Here is a 15702-nt window from a genome sequence, read left to right as displayed (position 1 = left end):
ATTATAGAAACACTTGGTCCACATAATGAAACCTTTATCTAATAGCCTTCCATATTCTCCATGTCATCTACACAGTAGTACAAGGAATGAGCTATACTGGGTCAATCTGTTTGTTAACTTATTGTTGTTCTGTATTTATGCTCATCTTGCAGTCATTGTTTAGTTATTAAGTTTTAATCTGTAGTTCCTGCTAATCCAAGAATTTATGTGTTATGCCTGCTTCCATTTGTTAATTTCACGCGTTTTATGTAAAGCCTGTTGCTGTGTTATGTTTTATTGTAAACCGAGGTGATGTTCCAAACGTGCCTTGGTATATAAAAACCCTTAAATAAATAAGTGTAGGGCTTTATTTGTATGTTTGTGATGCTGGTCTTGCTTATGTTATGCGTGGTTGGATTTTAATGTTTTAAATTGTAATTTGCCTTGATGTTCAAAACGGTGAGACAATAACGAAATTAGAAATAGAAAGTAATTAATTGTTTATTCCTTTCAGATGAGTAACAATCACTGTAAGGATCCTCCAAAGTTCTGGACATTACACGGCCTATGGTAAGAGTTAAAACCAAATGGGTGTGGTGGTAATTCTGTTCAAAAGTGCGCAATTTCAAACTGACCTTTGAAACGTATACTGTGCATGGAAAAATATTTCCAAAAACATGCAAAGGCTATGTGTTCTGTTTTATTATAACCCACCATGATATCAAATTGGAATAAATAGGTCATATAATGCAAACTATAATGCATTAAAAATGTAAATCAAATATAAAAAACAAATATGCTCGTGCCATTTCCTCCTCCCGTAAATTCAGAGAAGCCACCCAAATGCCTTTTTAAAAATTCACTTAAAGAATTTCTAGACTGCTTTCCTGGCTGAATAGCTGCCCAAGCAGTGTGCAGTACTAAAAACATTGAACACATAAGTACAATATATTCAAAACAAGACTGTTGGAGACCATTTGCATCTACAGACATTTCCCTGGAGAGCCAGGATTTGGCTGTCATTCTAAACCATACATTTAAATTCTTCACAAAGCTGCTTGCGGGGTGAATTCCACTGGATTGGAGCAAAATAACTGAATGCTAATTATTGTATAGACATCAGCCATACTGATGTCAAGAAAGCTCGGCCAAAATTCCCTGTTGCGATCCGTATGGAAGATACCTACAAAGGTGCTCGGATACTGTGGCGTGCCTCTGTGCAAACATTCAAAAATCAATCTTCAATTTATACCTCATTTCAACTGGCAGCCAATGAAGGCTGGGTAAAATGGAGGTAATATGGTCATGTTTTACCCTTCCTCTTAAAGAATCTAGCAGCAGTGTGTTTGAAAGAGCTGCATTCGTTTTAAGTTTTAGACAACCATTGATATCAAGAATTACATTATTCACTTTTCCAGTGACAGATTGAGCTAATCAGATCATTAGGATATAATAGCTCAGGGGGCCTTCATCTTCATCTTCTCCATGAGCTGGACGAGCTCCGCTTGCAGCACACTGATGCCTCCTCCATCTTCGCCAAATCCTGAGCCAAAATGGCAATTCTGTTCAGGGGAATTCTGTGCTACTGTGGAGCGCAGAATTCTACCCCTAAGATATAGTTGCGATGGAGAAGGTACATAGCCTTACATAGGCTCCCTCTCTCTGGCACCCACACTCACGCACCCTCACATATGCTCTCTCACCAACACCACCCCCAAACACATGCGCTCTCTCACCAACACCACCCCCCGCTCATAGTCTTACACATACACACACTCACCGGGGCCTTCATCTTCTCCACAAGCTGAACGAGCTCCGCTCGCAGCACGCTGATGCCTCCTCCATCTTCGCCAAATCCTGCGCCAAAAATGGCAATTCTGTTCATTGACCATTTAATCCTACTCTCTGTTTCTTGCTTTTAACCAGTTTGAAATCCATGAAAGGACATCACCTCCTATCCCATGACTTTTTAGTTTTCTTAGAAGCCTTTCATGAGGGACTTTGTCAAACACCTTCTGAAAATCCAAATACACTACATCTACCGGTTCACCTTTATCCACATGTTTATTAACCCCTTCAAAAAAATGAAGCAGATTTGTTAGGCAAGACTTCCCTTGGGTAAATCCATGTTGACTGTTCCATTAAACCATGTGACTGTGTTCCATTAAACCATTCAAAATGGCTGCATCAGGAAGAAGCTACACACGTTTGTGAGCTGCTGCGATTTGTACATGGGGATCCTATCAAGCTGACAAGCACAGGCTGGCGTTTTAAATGGTGATTAAGCCCCTGAAGCAGGGACCATGAAACATGGTGCAATGCCAGGCGAATTCTGAAGCATAAGTGAACGTAACATTGATTGGAAACAGTGAGTTCTCTGGTTAGACTACTGTAAATAATACATCATCTGCGATATAGAGAGTTTGTACTCGGAATCACCCACCTTCCCCGCTTGGATGTCCTTAACAGATCAGATTTTAATTGCTAGCGGTTCTAAATATAAGGCAAACAGTAGAGGTGACAGTGGACAACCCTGTCTGGTTCCTCTTCCTATAGGAATGGCTTCTGAGTAGCCGCCATTCACCTTAGTACTCATGCTGGGATTTAGGTAGAGCTTCCTGACCCAAGTGGTAAAATTCCCTCCTAGCCCAAATCTCTCTAGCACAGTAGACCAAGTCGAATGCTTTTTCTGCATCGATCCAGAGGGATTCCCATCTCGTCAGCCCACCAAATTAGGTTAACCACCTTCCTAACATTGTCTGCGCTAGTCTACCGGAGATAAATCCAGTTTGGTCCAAATGAATCAAATGGCCCGCTATTGCTTCTAGTCGCTTGGCTAGAATTTTTGCCAAAATCTTTAGTTCTATATTCAATAGTGAAATGGGCCTATAGGAGCTGCACAGGGTGGCATCTTTCCCCGGTTTCGCCAAGACAGTAATGGCAGCTTTGTTGATTTCTGCTGCAATGCTACCACTGCTTAATAGTTCATTAAAAGCCCTTGTTAAAGGAGCCGCAATCACCTGTTCTAATAGCTTGTAAAATCCTGCTGAGAAGCCATCTAACCCTGGGGATTTTCCCATCTTTAAGTCCTTAATTGCCTGTATAACCTCTATCTCCTTTATCTCTCTATTGAGACTATCCTGTTGTCTAGAATTTGTGGATGGTACATTTATTTTGCTCAAATACTCCATAATACTGGGGATAATGATGTCTGTAATTGCTGATATAGTTCCTTATAGAACTCGGAGAATCTAGCCCTAATATCCTCATTTATTGAGACCATTTTACCACTCTTGGCTTTTATTTTTAAGATCTGATTATTCATGATTTTATTTTTTTAGAGACCTAGCTAACACCCTACTGGCCCTGTTATCCCCCTCAAAATGTTCCTGTCGCACTTTATCTAGTTGATATGCAATACTCTGCACATCTAGTATATTAAGTTCTTTCCGTAACCACTCTAGTTTCTTTCCTAAATTTATATCCAGGTTGCGTTTTATGTTGGATTTCCGCGCGGCCAATTTGTAATAGAAAATCCAGTCTTTTCTTTTCCCTTTCCCTTTTCACAAAAGAGGCTCTCGCAATTAGCTGGCCCCTTGCCACTGCCTTAAAACAGTCCCATAGCGTCCCTGCTGACACGTCAACTGCAACTTGTTCAGAACAGATCAGCCGGAATCTTGATAAGGGCCAAATCAAGGGGACTACATAAGGACCCATCCTTTACTGACCTCACTAGCTACCAATTGAAACCAGGATTAAATTCAAAACTCTGTATTTAGCCTTCAAATACGTGAACACCCAGGCACCAGGTTATCTTTTCCATCTCCTTGCCTTCTACACTCCTACTAGAGAGCTCTGATCCTCAAAAAAGGCCCTCCTGTCCCCTCTACCCCTAATTTTCCAACTAAACTCGACTGCACAAGACTGAGGGCTTTCATCTTCTACGCTCCCAGGATCTGGAACAAGGTCCCATCATCCATCCGCCTAGATTCAAGCTACCTCACCTGCAAAAAAAAAAAAAGCAAAGGCATGGCTATTCAACCGGGAGTTCCAATAGTGGATTCACTAAGAAAAACAGTTTTCCCTTCCCCCAAACATTTGCCGTCATAAGTTCACATAATGTTGTCTAGTATCTCCATGAATATACTTGCTAATCTTTACATTCATCATGAATGTACTTGTTAATCCTTTTATTGATTGTAATCTGCTTTGAGACCATCCCTGACAATAAAGTGGAATATCAAATGTTTGTAAGTAAACACATATATTTTTCCGTTTATTGACCTCTTCTGAATTCTGAGGAGATTGCTTAAGGTGATCTTATGTTACCTGTAACCACCATTTCTTCTATTTACTTCCTCCACTTCACTTCACAGAAACCTTTTTCTCTTGTCTGCATGTCTTAACTAGATTGCAAGCTCTTTGGAGCAGGGGTTTTCTCTTTTTTTTATATGAATCTGTACAGCACAGCATACACCTTGTAGTGTTATATAAGTCTCTCTCTGTTCCTTATCATCCTGCTGCACTAGTCCAGACATGTGTGCTGTGCCCCCTTCTAGCAGGAAGCACCTTTTGCTGTGACCTCATCACTGATCATTATGGCACTGCTCCAGCCAGTATTGTCTGTCTGTCTCCAGTAGGTTTATTCCTGGCTGAGTATTTAGAGCCTTTTTTTTTTTTTTTATTGCTCTGTGGGCAAGGCTGCAGGCTTTTGTTACCAGTTTGAGCCTTTTCAGGAAACTCCCAGCTCCAGAGGGTTCTGAGGTGTTGAGAGGGTGAGGACATTTTTTTTCTACCTCTGCCTCTTTGATTTTAGCTTTTCTCTTAAAGTTTTGAGAAAAAAGAGAGTTTAACATTATGCTGGGCAGTTTTTTTTTATTGGCTACGGAAGTCTAGAAAGAGGAAAGGTGTGTGTTTTTCCTGGGGGGGAGGGGGTCAGGTGCAGGGGCAATTTCGAGTTGTTTGAGATCCTATCCAGTCTTTGTTAGTCTGTGCCATTTTTTAAACAACCATCGTGTAGCATGGTTGATGCTGTGCCGCATGTGGGAGCCAGCACATTAGCAGCTCTGCCAGCCTCCCCTGTTTGGTTTGTGTGAAGGCTAAAAATCTTGCATAGGGGATACCTCAAAAACCCCCGCTTTTACCAGCAATGATGATTCTATCGAGGAGTCCTCTGAGTGCCAGGACAATTTTTCCCAATGTTCCTCAGCTCAGGTGGCTGTTTCAGTGAGAGAGGCTGCCATTTTGAAATCCAGCAATTCTTTGCTGTGGTTTTTTTTTTCTCCTGATCGCTACACTGAGGGGGGCCAACGCTTATGGTTTCTGTGGGTCAAAATAATGTGGTGTCATTTGTGATTATATTCCCCCCCCTAGTTTTGATGATGTCCTCCCACAAACACAAATTTCTTAGACTTTTAAACCAGGCTGCCTGTGCTAAAAAGAGGCATGGTGAAGAGCGGGGGGAACACTTTCTCCATGTGGATCAGTATCCGGTCCCACATAAATAAACTAATACATGATGAAAAAACGGACTGGCTAAACACTGCACTACGGGTACACGTACCACACAGGGACCTTCGTTCAGCAAACAAAACTCTCTTAACCATTCCCTCAGTCAAGACAGCGAGATTAACCCAGGTAAGAGAAAGGGCATTGTCTTTAGCAGGACCCACACTCTGGAATTCAATGCCTTTGGAGATCAGATTACGGAGAGACCCCAAAACATTCAAGGGAAGTCTAAAGACATGGCTTTTTAATCAAGCCTTTTAGAAAGAGACCGGAGAATAGAAAATGCACTGGAATAAACAGAAGAGCACCGGCACACAGCACTATTCTCATAATTGTGCATTACAATATTTTAACAAATTGAGTACACAATGAATGTAATAATATAACACAGTAAATGTGATTTTTTTTTTTGACCTGTAAAAATACCTTCTAGGTACACCTGGCCAGAACCTACATCACTAAACATTTGTACGTATTTTTATGATTTAATGTAACTAAAGCATAATGGCACCTGTTAGAATGTACTATAGTACGCTTACTCCAAACTTACTTATGTGCCTACATGTAAACCGTAGTGACGGTATAGAAAAGACTTTAAATAATAAATAAATAAAAATAAACTGTGGCACCTGTGACAAGCAGCCCAGATTTACTTCAAATGTTTTTAGTTAAAGGGGCTGTAATATAGCAGTCTCCCTGGTTTTTAATGAGGAAGACAGCAGGGAAATTGCTGCTTGTAATTCCCTAGAGGATGGTGAATTATCTTGTGTTGATGGTTATTAGTCTGTTTTACAAGCATAAAATTGCTTCCCTTATTTCTCAGCTGGTCACTTAGGATGTCATACTGTATGTAAAGTGTTGGAAGTTCCTCAGAGGGATATTATTCTCCAGGGTATTAGTCTACTAAGGCCTTTCTGCTGCATTCCGTGGTGGAAAGAATGCTGCTTTCAGCATGGGTATCCCTGGAGTTTCGACTCGTAGGTGTTTAAAGCTTTAAATAAACTTTACTCTCTGCACTGGATGCAATCCAGAGACTTCTTCAAATGCCACGAGTTGATGCATTGGTTTCTGCAGTGACCACAAAGATAACTATACTGGTAGAAGGAGCTGCTGCACTCAAAGATCCTCAGAGTTGAAAAACTGAAGTTTTATTAAAGCATGCCATGGTGTTGGCAATACAGACTGGAGGTTCTATTGTTCATGCACTTTTGTGCTGGATGCAGCAGCTCCCTGAAGGGCAGACTGTGGGGCATTTGGAGTCCAGCTATAATAGCTGATGCCCTGTGTGCCTTGGTTAGAATTTCTTCAAGATCTGCATTTTCTGTGGCTGCAAGGAGATTTTATGGCTTTGACATTGGTTGCCTGATGCAACATCCCAAGCCCATCTTAAGTAAACTTCTCTTTAAAGGAAAATTGTTTGGTGATCTAGAGAAGCTGGTCAAGAAACTTAGTGAAGTTAAGCCACAAAGACTTTGAGAGGAAAAGGTTTGACCTTATTATAGGGCTAGCAAAAGCCATGGTCAATGTAGGGATTCTAGAAAGCATAGACTAGGGAAGTAGTCATCTTCCCAGTTGTTATCAGTCCTTTTGAAAAGCCAGAAAGACCAGAGGAGGGTCATCTGGTTTTGCAGAGATCTCTTATTCTTCCCAAGGAAAGTTAGCAGGTCCATACCTTGCAGATGCCTGTTGGTGATCACCTTCATCAGTTTTACCAGGAGTAGACCCACTTAACTTCCAATCAGTGGGATTTGGATGTGATTCAAAATGGTTATGCCCTAGAATTTTGCTGTTCCAGATTCTGATGTCTTTATATTTTCCCTCTGCTTGTCACCTGTCAAAAAGGTAGCGATTCAGGCTGCCATTGAAAAGCTTCAGCAGTGTTTTCCGTTCCACTCGAAGCCCTGGGTCACGGTTGATATTTCATTTAGGCATTTTGGTTCCAGGGAAGGATGGATCCTTCCGACCCATTCTCAATTTCAAGGGAGTAAATAAGAGCCTTCATGCCTCACATTTTCGAATGAAGATCCACCAGTCAGTGTTAGTGGTGATACAGAAAGGGTTCTTTGGTGTCTAGATCTCTTGGAAGCATATTTCCATATTCCCATCAGGGAAGACCATCAAATATTTTTCTATTTCTGAACTTTGAAAAACACTTTCAATTAAAAGTCTTTCTTTTGGTCTTGCCATAGCTCCAAGAACATTTACCAAGGTAATGGTAGTTGTGGCAGCTTTCTTGAGAAAAGAGGAGGGATTTTGATCCATCCTTATTTGGACAGTTGCATAATCAGAGCCAGGTCCTTCCAAGAGAGCCTCACATTTGCCAAAAGGGTAGTATAAACTTTTGAAAGTTTGGACTGGATAATCAACTTTCATCAAGAGCAGGTTACAGCCTTCTCAGTCTCTCTGGGATATCTAGGAGCTCTTTTCAATACAAAGATGGGTCAAGTGAATTTTCTGACTTGGGGGAAAAAAATCCAAAATCATCAGCCAGGTACAAAATTGTCTTTCTCAGACTGCACCCAGAGCTTGGAATACCTATTGGGCAGCCACCTTAGATATTGTGCCATGGGCCAGAGGTCACATGTACCCTCTGCAGCTTTCTTTGCTTTCTCGATGGTCCTCTTTCATACAAGACTATCTTCCCCGTCTGAGGTTGGAAAAGCAATGGCCTCTTGTGGTGGACAACGTCTTTAATCTTACAGAGAGGAATTAATTTGGAATCTCCTTCCTGGGTGTTTTTAATAGATGCAAACCTGATGTGTGGGGGTGCCCACTGCCAGGATCAAGTAGCAGAGATTTTGGAGTCCTGAGAAGGCGCTCTTGATCCATCATCAAGCTGGAAACCAGAGCAATCAGGTTAGCATTGCTTTACTTCCTGCCAGTGGTGAAGGGAAAGGTAATCAGAGTCCTTTCTGATAATGCCACGGCAATGGCTTATGTCAACAAGAAGGGAGACCCCCAGAGCCAAGGGGTTGCTAAGGCCCTGTTCAGGCAGGCAGAACAAAATCTACTACAAATCTCAGCATCTCACATTGTGGGACTAGACAAAGTTCATATCAGTTTTCTCAGATCTGTTCCTGAAGATGATTTTTCTGGTCACTATTTGTTCTACGAGATGGATTTGAGTTACAGGTGTTGTTGTTGTATAGAGATCCTTTTCTCGTTTTCTCCCCAGATTCTGTTTTTGTTTTGGGTTTTTTTTCCCAGTCCCTTCCCTTTTATCAAAAGTGATCTCTCTGTTTCACTTCAACCAATCCATTTCCTAGCATTCTTGAGGGAGGCGTGCAGCGGTAAAAATAGATGTCTCTAATTTTTTAGCTGTCCGTCAGAATTTTTATTAGATATTTGAAGGTTACCAATCCAGTCTGAAAATTTTGACAGATTGTTTGGAGGGCTACATAAGGGCAAGGACGCTTCCAAAGTTTCTTTGCCTATGTAGATTAAAGAAACAATCATTTGTTTACCTACTGAAAGACTGTCAGGCTACATAAGGCCATTGGGTTCATTCAACAAGAACTCAAGCTTCTTTATGGGCAGAGTCAACACCTCACTCCCTGGAAGATATTCGCAAAGCGGTTACCTGGTTTTCTTTGTGCATGTTCACTAAGGGGTAGATTTTAAAAGAAGCGCGATCAGCCTACTTTTGCTTGCGCATCAGACTCAAGCAAAAGTACGCTGGATTTTAGTAGATACGCGCGGAGCCGCGCGTATCCACTAAAATCCTGGATCGGCGCGCGCAAGGCTATCGATTTTGTATAGCCTGCGCGCGCCGAGCCGCGCTGCCTCCCCCCGTTCCCTCCAAGGCCGCTCCGAAATCGGAGCGGCCTTGGAGGGAACTTTCCTTTGCCCTCCCCTCACCTTCCCCTCCCTTCCCCTACCTAACCCACCCGCCCGGCCCTGTCTACACCCCCCCCTTACCTTTGTCGGGGGATTTACGCCTCCCGGAGGGAGACGTAAATCCCCGCGCGCCAGCGGGCCTGCTGCGCGCCGGGCCGCGACCTGGGGGCGGGTACGGAGGGCGCGGCCACGCCCCCGAGCCGTAGCCACGCCCCGTACCCGCCCCCAAAACGCTGCCGACACGCCCCCGGAACGCCGCGACGACCGGGCCCGCCCCCCCGACACGCCCCCCTCCGAGAACCCCGGGACTTACGCGAGTCCCGGGGCTCTGCGCGCGCCGGGAGGCCTATGTAAATAGGCTTCCCGGCGCGCAGGGCCCTGCTCGCCTAAATCCGCCCGGTTTTGGGCGGATTTAGGCGAGCAGGGCTCTGAAAATCTACCCCTAAGCATTATAGATTGGATGTGCATGCATGGGAGGATGCAGCTTTTGGTGCTGTTCTTATTAGCCTTTTCTTTCCTCCCAGATTAATTGGGCTTGGGAACTTTTCACACATCTGAAATGGTGCAGGAGGATGATAAAGAAGGAGAAATTTTAACTTACCGGATAATTTCCTTTCCTTGAATCCTACTACACCAGTCCAGGACCCTCCTGAGAAGTTGAACCCTGTTCAGTTTGTTTTTTTTTTTTATTTTGATGTACCTCAGATTTCAAAAATTGATTATTCTTGTTTAAAGGACAACTGGAAGTCCTTATTATTTTGCCTTTCGTTGTTTCTCCGGATGGTATTTTCTTGGAAGAGGATCCTTTTTTGGTGTTGTATTTCATGTTTACAGGTTACTTTTGAATCAGTTTATTTTTCATGGCTTTGAATTAACAATACTGGCTTTTACTGGAGCTGTATCATGGTAACAACCAAAGACGTCACAATCAATGGTGTGTCTTCTGTCTCCTTCTGCTAGTAGGGGGCATAAATCCATGCATCTGGCCTGGTGTAGAGGATTCAAGAGAAGGGAATTATCTTGTAAGTTACATTAAGACATGGTACGGATAGCCTTTAAGTATAAAAGCACAGGACTTCATGGGAATCCCTATAACAGAGGTTCCCAAACCTCTCCTAGAGGACCTCCCCAGGATATCCACAACAAATATGCATGTGATAAATTTGCATGCATTGCCTCCATAATATGCAAATTTTATCTCATGCATATTCATTGTGGATTTCCTGGAAACCTGACTGGTAGGGGGTCCTCCAGAATAGGTTTGGGAGCCACTGCCCTATAACAAAGCTTTTCCTTACTTTTTGTCCTCTCGGTTCTTTCCATTGTCTCTTCATTGTTCTTTTTCAGGCCTGGTAAAGCAGAGATGTGCAACAAATCATGGCCCTTCAACATAAGTGAAGTTCAGGTATTATTTAATAGCTTTTATTTTCTTCATATCGCTCTATACTTATGATCCTGTAAACTCTGCCTGTGAGTGAATACTTAAATTATACAAGTATTATATGCCTACTCCCAGGCCTGAGTTTGTCAATAGGCACACTAGGCTTGTTCCTATTGCGCCAAATATCTGGGGGCAGTAGGCTGGCTGATCAGTCAGCAGAGAACAACCCTCTGCTTCCTGATCCAGCCCCTCCCCTCCCAGGCAGTGTGCAGGAAACAAGATGGGAGGATGTGAGCCTGAAACAGAGGGAGCAAATGGGGATCATTTTGGGGAGGTTAGGAGGGGCTGAGTGAGGATCATTAGGAGAGAAGCTGAGGGATGAGAGGAGATCAACTGAGGAATGTCTGTATGAGAGATGGGAACAGGAGGAAGGAGCCAAGGTTTGTGAGTGAGACAAAAGAGCTTGGTGCCAGGATTGTATGTGTGTGCCAGATTTGATGAAAACTTAGCGAAGGGATGCAAGGGGGGAGCAGGACCAAAGCATAGGAAGGATACCTGCTTTTCCTTCTCATGCCTACTGAAATTTGTATAATTTCTTCCTTGATCTCAGATTCTTTCCCCCAGATCCTGGAACCTCCCATCTTTCCTAACTTTCCTTTCTCCCCAGATCCTGGAACCCATTCCCAAAACTCTCCTCCTCCCCTTCCTCAATCCCAGAACCTCCCTCTCTGTCTTCTTCTCCATCTCAGGTTTGTGACCATCCCTGTTGGTTGGAGGGAGCGAGCTGCAGGTCTTGCTTCCCTATGTTATTGAGATTTCCTTCTTGTACTGATACTTGATCTCTCTTTCTCATCCAATTAAAAAAAAATGTGTACAGACACAAGCAAGTTTAGAAAATTACTTCATTTTTATAGTGTAATATAAAAGATGGCAGGTCAGCTAGTGTTCTGAAATTTTTCTTATTTTTGCCACAGAATCTACCCCTGAGCTGCCCAACAAACTGTGGCTTTGTGCCTCAGACCCTCTGCTCCCTGCTGTCTTACCTTACTGGGAGTGAGAAGGGGGAAGGTGCACAGACTGTGTCCAAGAGCGACAAAACCCTAAATGTCACTGCCTACTCCTACAAATTTATGACTGCTTTCAGATTAGACACCAAAATGTCACTTATGTGCACTTTAATCTAGTTTCTCTTGAAAAGACTAATTTTAAGAGTGAAACTGTTTCCTTTGGTGGAATTAGTTACCACCAGGATTAAAGTGGAGCTTATTCTCTATTCCTCTTGTAGTGCACATTTTAAGCTGCAGTGAATCAAGAGTAAATACTAGGAATGTGCTGTCATTTTGTTTCTTTCCAATTAGTGCACACTAAAATGGGATGATATAAAACGAAATGAAAAAACCTCACACAAATGACACAAGAAAACCCCCTGAAAACTTCTTGGCTGTGTACCTCTAGCAAATAACACATTTGCTACCAGATTAGAGGTGTGTTATTGAAAGCAATATAAGATCCATGCTGCGTTTCCTTTTCTCGCGTGCCTGAGCTCTGTCCAGTACCTAGGACAAGCTCCGAACCATGGTGGCCAAATGCTGATGACTACCGGCAGGTCTGGAATCTTTTTAAATTGTCATTGAATTTCTGCTGAGGCAAGGAATGGGAACTGGTGTGCATTTATGTAGACAGGTGGTTTTTATTTCCATTTCTGTGTGGTGTTCAGTGTTGCTCTTTTTCAGTTGTATATTTCATTCAATAGAACAACATATATCTGAGATAGCAAACCCATTTTCTTTTAAATAACAGATGTTTTGTTTGGGGAGGGACCCAGGGCTGCTTTGGCACAGCAGCAGTGCAGCATGCCAAATTGCCAATATTGCTTGAGGGTTTTGTGAAAGGGAAAGTCACACAGTGGGTGGGAGGAAGGAATCGATTCATTTTTCCTCCACCATGCCCATCCTGTGGGGTCTTTTTGTGCTGGAGGAGGAGGCAGAGCGTGTGCTTGTAATCGAGCATTATAACAAACAAAGGGGGTCATTTATCAAAGTGCTATAATGGCATTTTTGCATGCAAAAAACACCATTAACGCATGCAAAAGCACCATAAAGCATGGTGTGATACAAATAAGAAAAAGGGGAGGATATTGGGGCGGGATTTTTGGCCAAGTGGGCTGGGCTCACAGTTTTGCAAAGCCCTATCGCACAGCTTTAACGCGAATTTTAATTAACTACACCTTTTTCATTTGCGTAAAGCTGTGCGATAGGAATTTGCAAAACTGTGAGCCCACAATTCCTCCCCTCTTTGTTATTTGCATCGCATCATGTGTTATGGTGCTTTTGCATGTGTTAATGGCATTTTTTGCATGCGAAAACACCATATAGCACTTTGATAAATGACCCCCAAAATTGGAAAAGTGCACTCCATTGCATACACACAAAATTTTCCAAAGGCATTCTTTACCTCTAGCAGTTATTTTAAGGGATTCTCATTCCCTCAGCCTCTTCTCCCCAGCCTTCTCCCAATAGCTCCTCTTCACCCTCGTTTCCCCATTTCATTCGCTGATGATTGAGTCAGCAAACATAGGAGAGTGGTGAAGCCATGGGCTGCATCCTCTTGAAACTTGGCCCTGGCTTGTGTTTTGAACTGTGTGAACGTGTGCTTTGGCTGCAGGTTGGGAGTGTGTGTGTGTGGGTGTGTGTGTGTGCTTTGGCTGCAGGTTGGGAGAGAGTGTGTGCAGGGCCGCCATCAGGGCAGTATTCTTGGGCCTGCAGTATGGGGCCCCAGGATCTACTGCCACATATGGGGGCCCGCAGCCGCCAGGCGGCAGGTGCGCTTGGGGGATGTATTAGTTCATGGCAAAGAGGCCCACTGAGGCTCTCTCCGACAGTCTGTCGCCCAGGGGCCTACTGAAACCTGGAGCCGGCCCTGGGTGCGGGCCCCAGAGAAGGGAGAGAATCAATGCTATGCGTGTCTTTTAGACACGCATAGCATTGATTTACAGAGCACCGCAGACAGAGACTCGTCCGCGCGCTCTGTCCTGCCAGCGTTCACTGTCTGACGCGGCTGTGACGTCACCGCCGTGTCAGACAGTATGCGCCGGCAAAGCGCGCGGGCCGTCGCTGTCTGCTTGCTAGCTGGAGGCCGAGGAGCCGCGGAGTCCCCGGAGCGCAAAGAGTAAGTAACAAGTTTGTTTTGCCGGTGCATTATCTATTTATTACTGGGGGGACGTCTGGTGCATTATCTATTTATTACTGGGGGGAGCTGGTGCATTATCTATTTATTACTGGGGGGACGTCTGGTGTATTATCTATTTATTACTGGGGGGCTGGTGCATTATCTATTTGTGTGAACTAGGCCTAACAAGTCAACCGCTGAATGAATGGCCACATGAGGGAGGGTTTACATTGAATTTTCGGCTTCCGTAATCAAGCACATAATGTGTATGATCGGGAAGGCCCAAAGCATAGTAAGACAGTTTTTTATGTGCGAGAAGCACTTTTTTTTCTCTTTTCTTGATTAAATGCATTTTATTATTATAAGCAGCAGCTACTAAAATGATTTTGCAACAGACTTTCTTTGTTATATAGAACACAGTTGGAACACGGCCTTATACATAGTAAGCAGTTTATCATAGACCTTGATTACTAGCAAATGTTCATTATTTGTCTCTAGTAAATTCTGATAACCCCAAAGAATGTACCATCACAAATCTGGCTCTCAAAAACGGAAGCAGAAAAGAGAGTGAACAACGTCTAAACGGCCTGGCAATTCTCTCTATTGAGCATGAGCTTGCCAGACAACTCAGTTACAAAGACTTAATTAAAGATTTTGCAAATCAGAAAGTAAGAAGACTGATTGCTTCATAAACCTGAATTTGCTGTTATTTCCACTATGAGTCGAGATGGACACAATTCAGTACTCACACTGAACTGCTTTATTGGATAGAACCCACTGGATTTCTCAGATACTGTGCATTTATCTAAGTGATTTGAGTTTGTTGACTTGTTTTTATTTTTTTACACCTATGGTGGAGTTTACACATAGGTATAAACATTGTTGCATATACTTTATCCACTGAATGCTTGTGGCCCAGACATTTTGGCTGTATGGGGCCTCAAAATTCCTGATGGCGGCCCTGAGTGTGTGTGTGTGTGTGTGCGCGCGAGAGAGAATGTGATTATTTGTGGGGTGCCCTTCCTGCTGTTCTCTGTTTCATGTGCACATGCATGGGAAGTTAATGTGCATAAGATTGACTGTCTGCATAAATTCCCTGCTCGTGGAGTTTCACAACGTGTAAAACTCTGTGCATGTGCACATGGAAACGGGTACTGCCTGACACCATCGTCTGGCACAGTACTTCACTGTAAACTGTGTCTAAAAAAATCATTCGCTACTACAGTTTTGGGGGGACGACTAAAGTTTGGGTGGTGCAATTGTTTAGTACTTTAATAAAAAAAAAAAAGATGTGATTTTACATTATAGGGAGGGACAAGTGGATGACTAATGATCCTTCCCTTAAACTAGTTGTAAAATTGTACTTAGGAGTTTAAAAAAAAATTATAAAACTTGAGCTCCAGTCAGAAGGTTTTAGGACACAGATACTTTTTTCCCCTTTTCCTTTTTTTTTTTTTGTCTGTTCTGTGGGTCTTTTGCTTATCTTACGTTGTTTGTTTTTGTTTTTACCTGCTTTTGACTTCTTGCTCTCCCCTTCCTCCAGCTTCTTTTCCTTTTTCTCTCTCCTGTCCTCCTCCTTCCCTCTCTTCTGGCTTTCCCTTCCCCTCCCTCTTCCACCCTCAGCTCTTCCATTGCTTCTCCCCTCCACCCCCAAACGCTGTCTTCTAGTATCTTTCCACCTGCCACAGTGTCTCTTCCTTGCACCCAAGTGCAGGTGTAGCAGTAGCTCTCCTTGGCCTGAGCCCAGCTACAGCACTGGGTCTTCTATCCAGGCTGGTGCCATCCTCATATAATTGTCCTTCCAATTAATCTGGTGTTGAAATCCTACT

The 15702-nt window shown here is 43.3% G+C and overlaps 1 protein-coding gene across 3 annotated transcripts in view; it reads left to right on the top strand.

Annotated features, from left to right (window-relative positions):
- Window positions 1–15702, top strand: part of RNASET2 (ribonuclease T2) — a 94311-nt gene that overhangs the window by 29580 nt on the left and 49029 nt on the right. For all 3 annotated transcript variants that reach the window (XM_029594004.1, XM_029594003.1, XM_029594002.1), the window contains exons 4-5: window positions 494–549; window positions 10672–10729. In XM_029594004.1, the coding sequence (XP_029449864.1) occupies window positions 494–549; window positions 10672–10729 (114 nt within the window). The remainder of the gene's footprint in view (window positions 1–493; window positions 550–10671; window positions 10730–15702) is intronic.

This window comes from Rhinatrema bivittatum, chromosome 3, assembly GCF_901001135.1.
Source record: "Rhinatrema bivittatum chromosome 3, aRhiBiv1.1, whole genome shotgun sequence".
In the NCBI taxonomy this organism is placed as follows: domain Eukaryota; kingdom Metazoa; phylum Chordata; class Amphibia; order Gymnophiona; family Rhinatrematidae; genus Rhinatrema; species Rhinatrema bivittatum.
This window is presented reverse-complemented; position numbering and strand designations above follow the sequence as displayed.